The sequence below is a fragment of the Callorhinchus milii genome, unplaced genomic scaffold, assembly GCF_018977255.1.
Source record: "Callorhinchus milii isolate IMCB2004 unplaced genomic scaffold, IMCB_Cmil_1.0 Scaffold11, whole genome shotgun sequence".
Classification (NCBI taxonomy): Eukaryota; Metazoa; Chordata; class Chondrichthyes; order Chimaeriformes; family Callorhinchidae; genus Callorhinchus; species Callorhinchus milii.
This window is the reverse complement of record NW_024704752.1, coordinates 16,322,510-16,338,930: the sequence shown is the minus strand read 5'-3', so window position 1 is coordinate 16,338,930 and position 16,421 is coordinate 16,322,510. Positions and strand designations below refer to the sequence as shown.

At 39.9% G+C, this 16,421-nt stretch overlaps 1 protein-coding gene and 1 non-coding gene across 3 annotated transcripts; both read right to left on the bottom strand.

Moving 5' to 3' along the window:
- Positions 1-1,159: 1,159 nt before the first annotated feature.
- trnag-ucc lies at positions 1,160-1,231 on the bottom strand. The gene has a single exon. It is a non-coding gene; the product is annotated as a tRNA-Gly (tRNA).
- Positions 1,232-4,890: 3,659 nt separating this feature from the next.
- LOC103175310 (2-acylglycerol O-acyltransferase 1) lies at positions 4,891-14,478 on the bottom strand. Of its 2 annotated transcripts, XM_007888286.2 has the most exons (7): positions 14,315-14,478; positions 13,876-14,020; positions 10,015-10,193; positions 7,924-8,128; positions 7,491-7,665; positions 6,823-7,022; positions 4,891-6,388 (listed from the first exon to the last, which is right to left on the bottom strand). In XM_007888286.2, exons 2-7 carry the CDS (start codon positions 13,967-13,969, stop codon positions 6,234-6,236), a joined length of 1,008 nt encoding a protein of 335 aa, XP_007886477.1. In that variant the 5' UTR covers positions 13,970-14,020; positions 14,315-14,478; the 3' UTR covers positions 4,891-6,233. The 2 variants fall into 2 exon arrangements, with proteins under 2 accessions (XP_007886477.1, XP_042195095.1); XM_042339161.1 differs by lacking the exon at positions 14,315-14,478 and having other exon boundaries at positions 13,876-14,085.
- Between the last annotated feature and the right edge of the window lie 1,943 nt (positions 14,479-16,421).

The window sequence follows — 16,421 nt, the reverse complement described above, 5'->3', positions numbered from 1 at the left end:
ATTTATTCGCGGAGGGGCTTGTTAACAATAAGCAATAATCAGTAATGATCGCCGCCCTCCCGTTGCGCTGCGGCCGGCTGCCCGATCGATCGCGGCGCTGCGAGGCCGTCCGGCTCCCGAGCGCTTACGCTGCAGAGTGGATTGACTGGCGTGGGTTGTTGTTTTTTTTTCGCGCGGGCGAATCACCCTTGACCGGGATTCGCTCGCAGAGGTTTTAAGGGCAGCGATTTCTTCTTCTTCTTCTTTTTTTTCCGGTCGGCCTGGGCCGGTGCCTGACGCGCGGGCGGGCGGCCGGAGATGATGACCCATCACCGGGCGTGCTTTCCGAGAACCCTAACCGAACAAGAGTTGCCTGCATCCCGCCTTCACAGGGAAACTCCGGAGCTATTTATTGGAATGCACGGCCTCTCCCTGGGGGCGGGGGGGGGGGGTGGGTGGGGGGGGAATGCATACTGCTCGCCTGGTTCGGGTGAAAGTGCGACGCACAAGTCGGCAAAAACCAGGGCAGGTATTGTGTTGGTGTTATTTTGACACCAGAAGCTCCCTTCCCTTTCAAGGTTGTGCTCGGGGTCTTTACCAGTCAACTCAAAACTGGCAGACAAGACCCCGTTTTAACACCCGGACTCTGATGTAGGTCAACACCCCAGCACCGCAGTGTAGCGATGAGCTGCTAAGACGATGGATTAAAAGCCGCAGCGTGGGACTTGAACCACAACCGCTGACTCAGAGGCACGAATACCACCGAATGAGTCACGTCGACACATACTTATTTGAAACGATGATAGTTTAAATCACTGGAGGCAGGTACGAACAAGAATTTGAATTGATAGATACAAGTCTGACTTTGGGAGGGAGAAAATTGAGATTATGGGATTATGGAACACTCCATTCCCACGAACGTTAAAAAAAAAAATTGTCTAGAGTAGTATAGTAATAATAATAATCCTTGAATTTGATATAGCGCTTTTCACATCTTCTCGACATCTCAAAGCGCTTTACAGAATATGCTGTAAAGTGAATTGACTGTGTATTTGTAGGCGAAACGCGGCAGCCAATTGCGCACAGCAGTGTCCCACAAACAGTCGTGGATTGAAAATGACCAATTATTGTTTTGTTTTGGAGGGATTATTATTAGGCGTGTGGAAACTTGCCCAAGGTTTCGCCCTGCCGGGAATTGAACCCAGGTGTCTCGCTTGGAAGGCGAGTGCTCTAACCACTGAGCTACGGGACTCCAGTATATTGATAGTTAAAAATAATTTAAAATGTGTCAGAGGTTACAGTACCCAGTGAACTATTAGGGGCAGGGCGAAGAATTGAAAGCTCGCCTTCCATTTTTGCTTTCGTCACCAGCTAAAAAAAGTTTCCTGCTAAGAGTAATGCACACAATGGGGATTCATGTGCCTGATCATTATCCAGTAACTCGTGCTGGAAAATCTCCACCAAGTTTGCAATTTATATTTATCCCCTATAATTCTGGGCTGGATTCTGCTAAACCATGGTAAGTCCAGTGTATTAATCAAATGAGGGCCATTGAGGCCGGGTGAAATAATTTTCAAGGTAGAGCTTTATGAGCTTTCTCCTTACTTGCTCAGTCGTATTCAGTGATAAAGATTGATTTATTGGTAGCAAATATGTGTCCTGCTTTATTACTGTTAGATAAGATTGCTTTTTAAAAACAATCTTACATTGTAAATCGTCACATTGTAAATTGCCAATAAAGTTCATCCAAACATGAAAATAGCCAATTATGTGTACATAACTGGATCAGATTGTATTACCCCTGATCCCCAACTGTGGGAAAATAATTTTTAGGTTATTAATCTAATAAAGAAGTCTTTATTGTAATTACTAATTTGCTTCAAGAAAACAACTTTTCCAACCCTTTGATATTTCTCTCAGGATAGATGACTATACAGGGTATGTTCAAAAATAAATAATACTGTTGTTTTAGAACTATATCCATATTGGAAATTGTTATAATTCTATAGGTGGCTGGGACATTACCTGCTTCAATGCTTCAAGTTAAAGGTAAATTATTAGGTAAAAACAATTAGAATTCAAAGTATGCATCAGTTCCCAGCAGGTGATGATTTTTGTTGGCTGATTGAGCTTCAGATCGGGTCCAAGACGTTCTGGAACAATCACTCTCATAAAAAACATACATTTATATAACCCCCCTTCATGTCGCATGGTGTCACTGAGCACTTATAAAAAACAATGGCGCAGATCAGGTCAGCTGGAGCAGGCGGCACCTTTTCTGGGCTAGAAAGAAAAATAGTCATGATTCAGTGACAATTGCTGGCATCCCAGTGTTGATGGACTGAGGAAAAGGTTTGCACAACTGTGATTTCATATTTCTCTCCCAACCCTAGCCTTAACACTCAGATCCACTGTTTAGGCTCGCATGTGAAGAATAACCGTTTGGATGAAGTGCTGAAAAGTGATATTTTAGAGCTACATCAATGTCAATGTCAACCTGACCCAGTTGGTAATCTCTGAGTCAGAAGGTTGTGGGTTCAAGCCTCATGTCAGAACTATAAGCTTATAGTCTAGGCTGATACGCTGGGGAGAGCTACATTGTTGATGCTGTGCTTCAGATGAGACATTAAACCGTGGTCCCATTTACCAGTTCAGTTGGACATTAAAAGATAACATTGCACTATTTGAAAGGAGAAGGGAGTTTCTCCCAATGTCCTGGCCAACAACTACCCTCAATAAAATTGGTCATTCACATCATGGCTGTTTATGGGATATTGCTGTGTGCAAACTGGTTGCTGTGTTTGCTTACAAAATACAGAAACACTGCCACTTCACAGTAAAATGTTCCTAGCATTTTAGTAATTTATTATGGAGTGTTCTTCACTTTGGATCATTAAGGCATACATTTGGTGGGAGGAATTGATCCCCAAACTCTTAGCGGTGGCCTGTCATCTATCTTTAGGATACACTATGCTTGCTGCAAATAGATTCTGTGACATTCTATCCATTGACTAAATTCCTTAAAACAGGGAGTTTAATTTGCAGCTTTTGGGAATTCAAATAAAACTCAGATCTAAAGACTCATCTTTAATGAATGATAATTTGCTACAAACTTTAAGGAACAATTACAGTATTGTACTGTAATCTAGTTTAAAGGAGCCAGATCTACGCAGGCCTGTGCAGTTGCCCATTAGCAAGTCTCCTTCCTGCTTTTACTATTACACTATGCAATCTGATTCATTGAAATCAACTGATGGTCAAATGCTTATCCTTTGATCTGGAAGCTCAGAATCAGACTAACAGATGGCATTCTTAGAGCAACTGGGCAAAAAGGATGGAAATAAGCAAATGATTTCAGGAGACCGTGGTATTCACAAGCACTACATTCAGCCAGGGTGACTACAAAGCAACACATACTTCCCAAAGTGGCTTGAAGAAGAACATATGTTAAGTAACTTGCTTTATTCAGTTTTGGCTCACTTATGCATTTTGTCATTTTTATCGGTTTTATGGACAACAAATGTCAAATATCTTCAGGAGAGAAGAGCAGAAAATTGGTGGGAAAGGATCTTAAGTTATAATCTTTTTAAATCAAGAGGCAACGTTATCAGCAAAGTCATCCCTCAGGACTTTGGAACAATAGGTTTATAACAACAACAACAAAAAGATTCTATTTACAGAGCGCCTTTCATGTCGGGAGGACGTCCTGAGGCGCTGGACAGTTGGGTCAGGGCCCGAGCATTGGGGGGAAATGGTCAGGGTGAGGGGAGGGAAGGGAAGGAGGGAGCGAGGAGGGGGTAGAGAGTCGCTACTTCTGATAAAGAAGTTCTTGTAATTTATTCACTTATCTGTGATGAAACATTAAAAATGTCTGGAGGATATGTGAAACCTGTTCTGTAAAGGGCGTTTCCCAGGTTGTAACACATTGTACTTGTATTAAAGAGAAAGGTACATGTATTCAGATGTTGGATGAGAAAATATTGGACTGAGTTTGGATGCTTTCCATAATCAGCGTGCCACATCTCATGAAATAGGTCACACATTGTATCCCTGGGAAAGCCTCCATGTATGTTACAATAAAGTTGTGAAACCAGGTATTTTGCAAAAAACCCTGGTTACCTTTACTACGGGTTCTGTGTTTTCTGACAACAGGAAAAGTACTGTGCTGATATTGTCACATTGGAATTATGTACATCGAATTACATAGATATTAGATGTTAGAAACATTTGGAATTACTGGCTCTAATTAAAACATTCCTGAATCATTAACAGGGTACTGGTAGGTTTAAACTTGTGAGTTACAATGCGAACAAAGAAGCTGTTTATTGGCAAAATCTAGTGATTGTGCTCAGGTGCCAAATTATGTCCCTGTATGTGTTTACCTAAAGCCATGGCTGGATTTCTGATCAGAACAAAATGACCCGTGTTTCTGTGTCATGCCCAAAACAAAGAGGAAGGAGGAAAGAAGTTTAATAGATAGGGAGAAATTGCTTTTTTGCCCTCAAAACATTTTTTCTTCCTGTTGTTTTAGTATTAAATGACAGCCAAAGATTCAATCAAAAGCACTTACATGTGTTCTGAGAAAATCCATGCGAATCTGATTTGAAATGACTCAGATTTTACAAGCACCAAGACTGATGCGAGGACAATTTGTTCTTTTATCTGCATCCATCTTAGCACACCCTGTGTGAACAATGTCTGATTGTTAAAAACGCTGCAGGTGATTAACAGGTCAATCCTAAACCTGAGCTGCTGGTGATATATATATATGTTAACAGTAAAGCTGTGAAACCAGAGTTGTTGCAAATTCCCTGGTTTCACAACTTTATTGTAAAATACTTGGAGGGAAGGAGGACATTCAGTCATATATTGAGGCATGAAAGAGAAAATAGTGTTGGATAGTACAACAAATTTGGGAAGGAAAAATTGCCGGAACATGCAAAATGTGTTCTGGCTTTATTTAAGAAAATGACATACATATACAACTATTAAGTGAGATGAATAACATCATATTCGTTACCGTTGGGTGTTTTACTGAGGTAGACAATGTTCATAGATAGGGAAAATAGCTATACAAACATAACAATAGTATTCAGAGTTACACTGTTGCTTTAACATTTTTAAAGAATACATTCTTGAAAACAAATGACGCCTTTGAGGAAGGCACTCTTTGGACAATACAGATAGTGTTTCAAAACTGCTTAAATTCAAGTGATTTACAAATTCAAGTCAAATTTCATTATTCATAATTTTATTGAGGCATTTTAAAGATTGTACCATGGCGAAGGGTGTATTTGGAGAACATAGGAGAATTTGCACCTGATAGTCATTTACAGTCATGCAGTCAACTTTTGATCTGTTTTCACCCTTCTTTACAACAAGGGGAACTTAGTACAGATGTAGGCACTTATTCTTATCAAAACTGCTGATAATTTTGCTACATTGCCAATTAACAAAATAATCTTATCTGTTAATCTGTTAGCTCAACAAAGGAGTCTCAGTAACCTCCATTTTAGCTCCTAAATGCTGCTTGAATGTTGCAAGCTGTGGGGTCTGCCGTTTACTATCAAAGCTGTTATTAGTTGTGACCTGCACGTTCATCCACAAATACATAATCACAAAACTTACATAATCACGAAATACATAATCACAAAATTTTGTGAACAACTTTGAGATTTGATGCTGTATCAGATCAAGGATTACTATAGGATCAATCTGTTTTCTTCTTAAGTATAGAATGTGTTCTGTTAGTGTTTATAGAATGTTTGCAACAGTAAAACTAATAGTCACTCAAAATAGGCCATAGTATAAATTTTTACTGTTGCTTCCAATCAGTTTGTAACAGGATAGTTGGCACTCTGTCATGGATGAATGTTAAGATGTTTTTTTAATGACAAATTGGTTCTCATCCAAAAAAAATATCTGTGACCCAAATGGAAATTTTATCAGCTATTCCTATATTGAAGTTCATCTTTAAAACGTACATTACACTGGAATTAATCAACATTTCCTTGTACAAAGGTAGTATGGGTACACAATACCATATCCAAGGTGCTATTGTTTCTCTTGAACCAGTTTTCCTTGGACCTGAGCCCGGTTAGCCAGGTCAGATTAACTACACCTCAATACCACCATTGATACAGCTGGAAAAGTCCATTTGAAAAAAACTTATGTCTCAAGGGGCCTTTGGTAAGGATGGAAAGTCCGAGTGTAATTTTACTTCACACATGAACTCAGGTGTTTGAAAGTAAAAATCAAGTGAAAAGGAGATGATCGCTTTCCAAAACCCCATGCTGAACTTTGTGTTTTTCAAATAAATCATCTAGTTCTTCAACATACTTTTTGTGCAGCTCCTCAATCTCTTCATTTGAAGGTGTATGGTTCTGCTTCACAATGATGGGTTTCCCCACTGCAGGGCAAAAGCAATTTATTAAGTGGCAATTTATGTAATTTACCAGACTTTCATTATTTTCTTTAAAATGCCATTTTATTTTGAAGTCTTTGCAGTAGAATCAGTGGAGCATAAATGACATATCTAAACAGTTTTATTGTATTGGTTCAGCCAAACATTTTTAAGCATTACGTTTTGATGTGATTTCCCCCACTGTTTGAGGATTTCAAACCAATTCGTACTCTTCGAGAGATTTCTGTGAATGTTTTAAAACAAAAGCTGTTCCAAATAACTCAAATGTAAATTTAATCAGCTGTTACTATACTGGAAACAAAACGGGGGGAAGAAGCTGCTCTAAAAATGAATGCAATTGATTAAAAATTAAGCATTAGAAGTTTGTTTTCAATATACAAATAACTCAGGTATGACAATATTCTTGTATTGTTTCTTACCTATTGTGTAGATAGGTTTCCTAAATGGGAGCAGCCCAAAACTGTACTGGAAGACACCCCTGGCATGAAACAATGGCAGGGCAATTCCTAATATCTTCTGTAGCCTTTCCTGGACTCTCCGAAGTATCGACCCTTTGGGATTTTTTACCTGGTTAAAGAGTTCATTTTCCCCAAAGGAAAAGACTGGTACCAGATGTGCTCTATAGGGAGTTAAGAATGAATATATAAATTAAGTTTTCAATATCTAAATATTTTACTCAAACCAGAAGCGTGCACAACAGGGTTCAAGTCAAACCTGCCTATTTCATTACTTCAGTCAATCTGGGATACATATCTATTTGTTTAAAATTCTGATACTGGTATTGTTACATTTGAATAATACAATTAATTTGTTTTGCATTATGTACTATCTTTGGGTGTGCATGTACCAGTTTGACTGGTATCTACTGGAGTGACACGACTTGTAACACTGCTATATTGAAGCTCTGCACTGGTTTGTACTCAGACAATCTCACATGCGCGGAGTTCTCGCTGAAATTCCAATGCTGGTGAGGTATTTGCTCTTACTGAAATTCATGCAAATTCTGAAGGATAACTTACCATAATATACTAGCATATGATCATAGACAATATTTCTCAGGTGTAAACCATACCGAAAGTCTACATACCCTCGTTTTATAGCCAATTTAATGAATCCTTTCCTGTTAAGGATATTCAAAGATAGTGCACCAGGTCTCGCATCCAAAGATTCTTCAGCACCACCTATTACAATAACAGCCACGTTACCGCCTCCCTCCCGGCTTAAAATATGAGAAGCACTGCTCTTCGCAGAAGAGACAAGACCTAGAACAGAATGATAAATTCCTGGTGATTATGAGAGTGATTTAAACAGACAACATGTTTTAACTATCTGTAATATAATTTTTGAAAAGGACAATCATAATACATAACATCTACACTGACTATTTTACCCGCCATGTTACACTCCCCAGCAAGGAGATCACAGAATAATAATAATAAAGAGGGCTGAATTGGATATTTGAAAAATATTTTACTGAAAACTGTTTAGCTTTTACTAACTGACCAGTCAGATTCAATTACCTGCTAGCATGATGTGATCCCTATAAAAGGGAATCTTGAACCAAAAAGGTAGCGTACACAGATAGGATGTCAGCCCCGGAAACAATTTCCGAAAGCCTGTGGTCTCAGTACAAAAGTTCCCAAAAGCTCCAGCAACAAGGACGCCATGAGGATGGAATCCAAACAGGTAGTTGGACCGTGGATCCAGATCAGCTGTTTTCTCCAACTTAAAATGGAAACAAATCAGAATCAATTCAATCAATATTTCCAAGCACCAAAGACGCATGTGTATTACAAACATATGCAACACTTTAGAAACATAATCAGCATTTAATATTTCAAGGTAGAAAAATAAGAGTACTGCTGAAATACATTCTAATTAAGGTTTAAAAATGGCCAAGCAAAAGCATATTTGCAGTGTCACTTGGCAGAGAACATTTGGAATTTTTTAATCCAAAAATGTGCTTCCATTTTATAAACCAGGTGTGAATAAAATAAAACTTGAAAATAGTAAACATCGGCATGTCATATATATTAGTATCATTGCATTCTATGAACTGTGTGGAAACTTGGCAAACCTTTTGACTATTCATCTGAGCACTAAATTCCTTCACCTTGAACAAGTTTTTTAAAAAAAGTTTTGTGTACTGGAAGCCATTATGGGACAAATGGATATGAATTACACTGATGACTAGAGTTACACATAAAGAGCGAGTATCATAATCAATACGCCTTTGGAATAAACTGACAGAAGAGTAAGATCTGGTAAAGTCTGCATGTTATTAAAATGGCAAGTATTTCTCTTGGAGAGAAAGGCAGGTGAATATGGGCAAAATGTGTCCCATGGTCTGCTTTTCTTCTTCTTCAATTATTGTGAATATTAATATTTCAAAAATGGTGCGTTCTAATGATTCTGTGTATTCTGAAGAAGGTGCTGAAGTCACTAAACACCAGTAAATAGTTAAGGATTCTGAGTTTCAATAAACCTGCGATTTTTAATGGCTGCAAGTTCAGCTCCACCTAACTCTCAGGGTGTAGAATCCTTCAAATGTTTCCCTGGAAGGTATCAGCACTTTCAATCAAAAGAAAATGCCACTCCTTCCTCTCTATTGCACCTACGACATGTAATGAAACTCTTAATGCTCTCAGCTGCCAATATAGGTGTGGAGTTCATGATTTTTGGGATTGCAAAACCATTTAATGTCAGGACCTTTTTAAGAGAAACAGTCATCGGAATATATTTCATTATTAAACTAAAACAAACTCCTTTCCATTGCCAATGAGCAAAACTTGACAAGTCTGATCATTTCAAGCCCTTCAACTCCGAACTATGAGTCTGATGTTGAAAGAACTTGTTCTATTACAAGTGTTTATGAAATCCCAGGAATTTAATAACGAGTACTGCCCAAACTGTTTCTGATCAAAACCCTCCTTAGCCTCCTTCAAGTCCTGCCTCAAGACCCTCCTCTTCGATCATGCCATCGGCCACCCCCTTCCCCTCCCCTCCCTCCCCCCGCCCCGACCCTAGCTCGGGTCTGAAATGCTATACTCTATCCAGCGCCTTGAGACATCCTCCCGACGTGAAAGGCGCTATGCAAATGTAATCTTGTTGGTGTTGTTGTGGATACTACAATATTAGCCCTGAATACTCCCAATTAGACTTGTTTATAATATTCTTATGTTTGGTAAAGGCATTTTCTCAGCCCAAGTTGCAACACCCTCGTTGAAATGACCCTAGAAGATCTCATTCTAAAATTACTCTCATGTTACAAGGACAGAAAAGTAGGGTATTAAGACAATACACACCAACCATAGGCTGATCAACATACAAAAACTACTAACCTAAATCAAATCACAATCAGCTGATTGGGTTTCGCTGATCAGTCCTACTCGTTATTAAAAGTAGCATTCTCAATGTAAGATTTTGATGACTTGTGAGAATTTTCAACTATTTATACATTTCCATCTTTACATCAGTTCCCTTGTAAGGCACTCAAATGAAGAAAACTTACATTCAGCACAGCCTGCCTCATGACCGTAATGTTCATGTACTTAAGAGTTACATTTCATCTTCCTTAAGCACAGGGCTAGCCTCGAAATACTCCAACTTACATGAATGGGAAAGTAATCCCTGAAGTACCTCCAGATCGTCCAGTTTCTGACCCACTCCGACCTTCTGCCACCTTGATTAGGTGTCTCCCAGTCAAGATAGAGCCAAACAGCATAAACAGCAGAAATGTACCAATAGCCAGTCAGGATAAGAAGCACAAAGACAGCCAGGCAGCACTGGGCTGTAAAGAAAGAAACCAGTTACTAAACTGTAGCTCTGCTATTTCAGCCTTTCAAAGGGCATTTTTTTTGCATATTATTGGATGCATGCGTGATGCTCAGCAAAATACTGGTGAAATATTTTAGTTTTGTTGGTAAGGATTTTAGAGACCACAGGACACTTTCTCACTATACTTGTTCATGCTGTTAACTAGGCTTAATGTACATCATCGATTTTGAAAGCTAGTGTTTTACAAATATTATAAACAAATGAGATCCGGGAGTGTTCAGGCCTAATATTGTAGCAAGAATAGATTTATCTGAACACCATCATACTGCACTGTTTGACACCACTTCTGCTTCACAGATGGAAAGTATTCAAATGCAGATTGTTTTAGTGAATCTGCACTTGGATCCTGTTTCTGGAGGGCTAAGAGGGATACTACCTATTCCGAAGATGCGCCTGAAATCTTGCAAGCCTTTTTGGGATCAAGCTAATGCTCTTCAAGCGTCCTCATTCAATCCTGAGGCACACTGGAAAGAGTGCTGGGATAATGTTAATGTCCCAAACACCTGATTACTGCCCCCACAAAAGAAGCTACCTTGGAAACAATGGTCCCCACTGAACCATTTCAGACCCTCGCATTGGCAGAAACACGCTCGTCTTACACTTCTGGAAGGTGAGAGGCAACACCCAATGTGACTGCGGACACTATTTGCAAACTATGGACCACATTGTAAATGGAAGCCTCCTTTATCATTTGCCAGCTGCATCTCTGATTTACATCAAACCAGTTCTGAAGCTACCCTCAGGCTCATCAATCTGGAATTGGTTATTTGAACATTGTTAATCACCTCTCTTGTCATACGAAAGAAGTAGTGTACTTTGTCCATACTATATTTATTGCATTTGGTTATAACTAATTTCCTTATTGTTAAACATTAATGCAAATCACAAATTAACCAAATTCTATGGAGCTTTCAGCTATCTTAAAAGCCCCAACAAAATGAGATTTCATAAAAAGTGTTGTGAGCACTTCCTCTATCATGGAGAATAACGCTATGTTTTGCTCTTGAAGTTTCACTTCCAATTCATGTGTGTAAGAGAAGTTTATCTTCCTCACTACCCCTTTGAAACCATTGAAATATTTTTAAGTATCAGGTTCTTTCTGCTGGTGGTAATGTTTCACTTTTTTTTGAGTGCTAGGTATAATAATAATAATAATCCTTGCATTTGATATAGCGTTTTTTACGTCGGGAGGACATTCCAAAGCGCTTCAGAGAATATACTGTAAAGTGAATTGACTGTATATTTGTGGGCGAAAGCGGCAGCCAATTGCGCACAGCAATGTCCCATAAACAGTCATAGATTGAAAATGACCAATTTATTTCTGTTTTTTTTGGTTTTGGAGGGATTATTATTAGGCATGTGGAATAAGGAAACTTGCCCAAGGTTTCGCCCTCTGCCTGGAATTGAACTCAGGTCTCACAACAACAACAAGATTCCATTTATAAAGCGCCTTTCACGTCAGGAGGACGTCCCAAGGCGCTGCACAGTTGGGTCATGACCCGAAAGCGAGTGCTCTAACCACTGAGCTACAGGACTGGGTTTCGACTTGGGTTTCAACAATCATTTCCTCTCCTCTTTGCTGTCAGGCTAACTGAGGTAGACTCATATTAGCACTTTCTTTTTTTTTGCAAATATCGTAAAATTAAAAAAACTGTATGGTCATCTAATAATTTTTGGAATAGTAGTATTTGCATTTAATATTGCATCATATAATTAAAGTATCTCAAAGTGCTTAATTGTAATTACTGTTAAGTGTAGTGACTGTACTTGCCAGAAACACCCAGTTACATAGTACTCTATAAAGGGATCTCGTATTACAGTAAACTGTCAGCATTGCAATTAGTTTCACAGGAGTCCTGTAGCTCAGTGGTTCAAGCACTCGCCTCGCAAGCGAGAGACCTGGGTTCGATTTCCGGCAAGGCAAAACCTTGGGCAAGTTTCCTTACTCCACACACCTGATAATAATCACTCAAGAAAAAAAAACAAAAATAAAATTGGTCACTTCAATCCACGACTGTATGTGGGACACTGCTGTGTGCAATTGGCTGCCGTGTTCGCCCACAAATATATACATTTACATATATATATACATATATACATACAGCGCTTTGGGACGTCCTCCCGACGTGAAAAACGCTATATCAAATGCAAGGATTATTATTATTATTATTAAATATACAGTCAATTCACTTTACAGTCTATTCTGTGAAGCGCATTGAAGCTTCTAAAAGACGTGAAAAGCGCTATATCAAATGCAAGGATTATTATTATATTTTTAAGTAATCTGTAAAGCAATCCAATTTAGGGTACTTTAAATAATGATATACATTTACATTTCAAACATTGGGATAATGTAACAATTCCTATAGATTACCAGATAGAGGCAAATTTGGCTATACACCAAGGTGAGCATGAATACAAAGACACTTGCAGCTTGTTGCCGTCTTGAAAATGGAGACGTAAACATTGCACATATGCAAATCTACTCCTTGGCATAAAATGTTTGCATGGGATTTTTTTTTTAAATTTCAAGATAGCATTGGTAACACCACTTCCTGTGAGAAATCTAAGCAAATCGTTTTGGAAATTGTAAATGTTTTATTGTGCACCATTTCTGTAGGTGGTAGCCAGGCTCAGTTGATAGCACTCTCACTTCAGCATCAAAAATAATCCTTGCAGAATAATAAATAATCAAAAGCTTGTGGTTCAAACACACGCCCAGGTTTGGAGCTCATAGTTTACGTTATCATACAGAGCAGAGAGCATCTTATCCTTCAGATGCTACTTGTGTAAAGGGCGCAGTATAAATGCAATATGTTGTTATCTGCATTCCCTCCCTTACCTCCTTCAAGGCACGCCTCAAGACCCTCGTCTTCGACCGTGCCTTCAGCCACCCTCCTACCCTCTCTGCCCATCCTGATCCTAACCCCCTCCCCCCCACTCCCCGCTCGGGTCCCAATGACCCTTACTGTTCAGCGCCTTGGCAAGTCCTTCCAACATGAAAGGAGTTTTATAAATGTAATTTTGTATTGTATGTTGATAAACATATTGTATGTTCAAGTCCCACCTCAAGACCCTGCTCTTCGACCATGCCATCGGCCACCCCCTTCCCCTCCCCTCCCTTCTCCCCCCCCCCACCCACCCCAGCTCGGGTCTGAAATGCCGTACACTGCCGTCCAGCGCCTTGGAACGTCCTCCCGACGTGAAAGGCGCTATACACATGTAACCTTGTTGTTGTCGATGTGGACAGTGAAGATTGCAGGCTACTATTCGAAGGGGATGGAGTTTCTCCTGGTCTCATGGCCAACATTCGCCCAGATACAAAACAGGCTTGAACCCGTTTCCTTCCGACTTAAGACCCGAGAGTGACACCCACCGAGCCAAGCTAAAACCATTTTATCGTTCACTCCATATTGGCCTTTTGCAGGACATTGCTGGGCAGAAATTGACCGCGGCGTTCCCCCTTATAAATACAGTCACCGCACTTTACAAAGACCTCCACCACATGCTCTTGAGACGTCTCAACCCGACACCGCGCGGTATCAAACGCATTTTTGTTTTAACGGCCGCGGCTCGCATTTACAAAATCTAACTCAAAAATAGGAATTTTCCCCACCAAAGAAACAACAAATTACCTAGGAACAAAAATGAAAAGACCCAATGGCACACAGCAACCGTCTGAATCCTTCTACTCATAGGGATGTTGATGGGTGCAAACTGGATCCTCATACTGATGGCTGTTCAGTCCCTCTGAAGTGGTGGCAATTCACTGCAGCAGATCTGAAAAAGCAAAAGTTTAGTACTGTTAATAAAATTGCAGAACTGCGAATAAAACACCGACCCCCTCGGCAATGCAATGTCGATTTCCTTTGATTTTTTTTCCTCTCTCTCTCTCTCTCTTGCAACACATCGGTCAGAAGGTGTTCTTGAGATCGTTGTTAAAAGTCACTGCTGATCGCACCACGTTTTTTGGGGACATGGAAACTGGAGCAAAGAGACGCACAAGTTAAACCGAACACAGTCTCTTTTTTTTTTTCTTTTTCCCCCTTTTAATTCGATTAAGAAGAGATTTACCGTTGAATCGGTTACACGATCTGAGCAACGAAGTGGGGAGTTGTGTGTCTGTGTTTTTTTTTGTATATATATTTTTTAAAAAAAGTGATGGTTGTGTTTTCTTCAGGGTTTGTCCCAGTTAAGAAGTTGATGAGCTCCTGAACTCTCTGTGTAAAAGGGACGTGGCGAGAGGTTTTTTTTAGAGAGAGGAACAGGAGGGGGAGTCGATTTGTGTTTTTTTTTAAAAAATCAAAAAAAAAGAAAAAAAAACACACACAGGAGTGAAAAAACACTCAAATCTTTGAACCAAAATGGGGCATTTAACTTTGGGTCTCCGCCCTCCACCGTGAAACTGTCTGAGTATCAATTACACACAAATAGAAATAGAGCTGAGAGAGAGGGAGGGAGTGTCTGTGCCCTAAAAAGAAGGGATAACTTTAAAGAGCAGTGGATGTACTGGGGAGGAAATAAACATCTGCAGTTCTACAGACTTGATATATATATATTTTGTCCTGAAAATATTTATAATAATAGTAATGATAATCCTTGCAATTGATGTAGCGCTTTTCACGTCGGGAGGACGTCCCAAAGCGCTTCACAGAACACACTGTAAAGTGAATTGACTGTATGTTTGTGGGCGAACGCGGCAGCCAATTGCGCACAGCAATGTCCCACAAACAGTCGTGGATTGAAAATGACCAATTTATTATTGTTTTTGGTTTTAGGAGGGAGTAAGGAAACTTGCCCAAGGTTTCGCCCTCTGCCTGGAATTGAACTCAGGTCTCTCGCTTGCAAAGCGAGTGCTCTAACCACTGAGCTACAGGACTCCACACTTGTGACCGACGCTCACTTTTTATTGATTTTGTTTTGAAGACACGAAGAGCAGATTGGTCTATCGGAACATTGAGGACAAATCTAATTGAACTCGACTTCCACTCCCCTCCCACTAATTCAGAACATTTTCGCAGCTCTGTTGACTGAAAGAACCCCCAAAACTGTGTCAGGTTCTGTTCACTCCACCGAAGGCGAGGTGGCAGTCTTTCCCCAAGGTTTCCTTCTTTATTTTTGTTAAAAAAAAAGCTGTTTTAAAAGTGGAATGTAATCACCCATTTTGGGTGTGGAGAGCAAATCAATCTGCAATCAATATTGCATTCTTCAAAGCTGGCATACATAGCCTATGTTCTGACTTGCTCAAGGCCAGATCAAAATATGTTAAAACAGGTTATGAAATCCACCACCACATATTTCACCCGAAGGAAGAATGCAATTCGCCAAATTATTATTCCACTTTAGTTTCGAGCAAATATTTGCCGACTGAACAAAACTGGCCGACAAGACCTTTTGTGTCGGTTCAACGCCCAGTTCTTGGCGTCTATTGATCAACCCGGCAATCCAGTAAATTTGCTCTTTTTTTTAAAAAAAACCCGAAAACTGAATGAAATTGTCACCTTTCTTGGTTTTGTTTCATAGTTTTGTTGACACGTTCTGCAACACATTAAACCACACACCTGGTGGTGTTTTTTTTTAAGATTAACGGCCTCAAAATGCTTTACAATAATTATTAGCCAGTGTAGTGACTGATTTTGCGTGCAAATGCAGCAGCCGTTTTGCGTACAGCCAGGTCACAAACAGCGATGATGGGAATTATCAATTTATCTGAGGGATTGTTGGTTAGTTCAAGTTGCGTGGGAAATGGGATTCGCTACCTATTCCACTGTCGTTGATCACAGATGTTATTCTTATCATTTTCCTGATGGTGAAGGCTTTAGTTTTTTTAGATCTAGCACCTCAGCACGTAAAGCATCCCGAGCTTCAAAGTTTTCTGCAAAGTGTAGGTACTGTGCGTTTAAAGGTGAATGCAGTAGCCAATTATGCACAGAAACGTTCCACAAACAATCGTGCCACGAACGACCATTTTTTTCTCTCTCTCTGGGGCATTGTGAGCCAGGGAGAAACCGCCTTCTCTTTTCGAATAGTGCCGTGGGATCCACCTGAACAGACAAAGTTTGAGTCAGCTGAAGGATGGCGTCTTCCGACAACACAGCGCTCGGCCTTACACTCTGCGCTCCAAAAAGTCCTAACGTGGAGCCCGAACGCGCGACCTTCCGACTCGAGATGCGAACGCGCT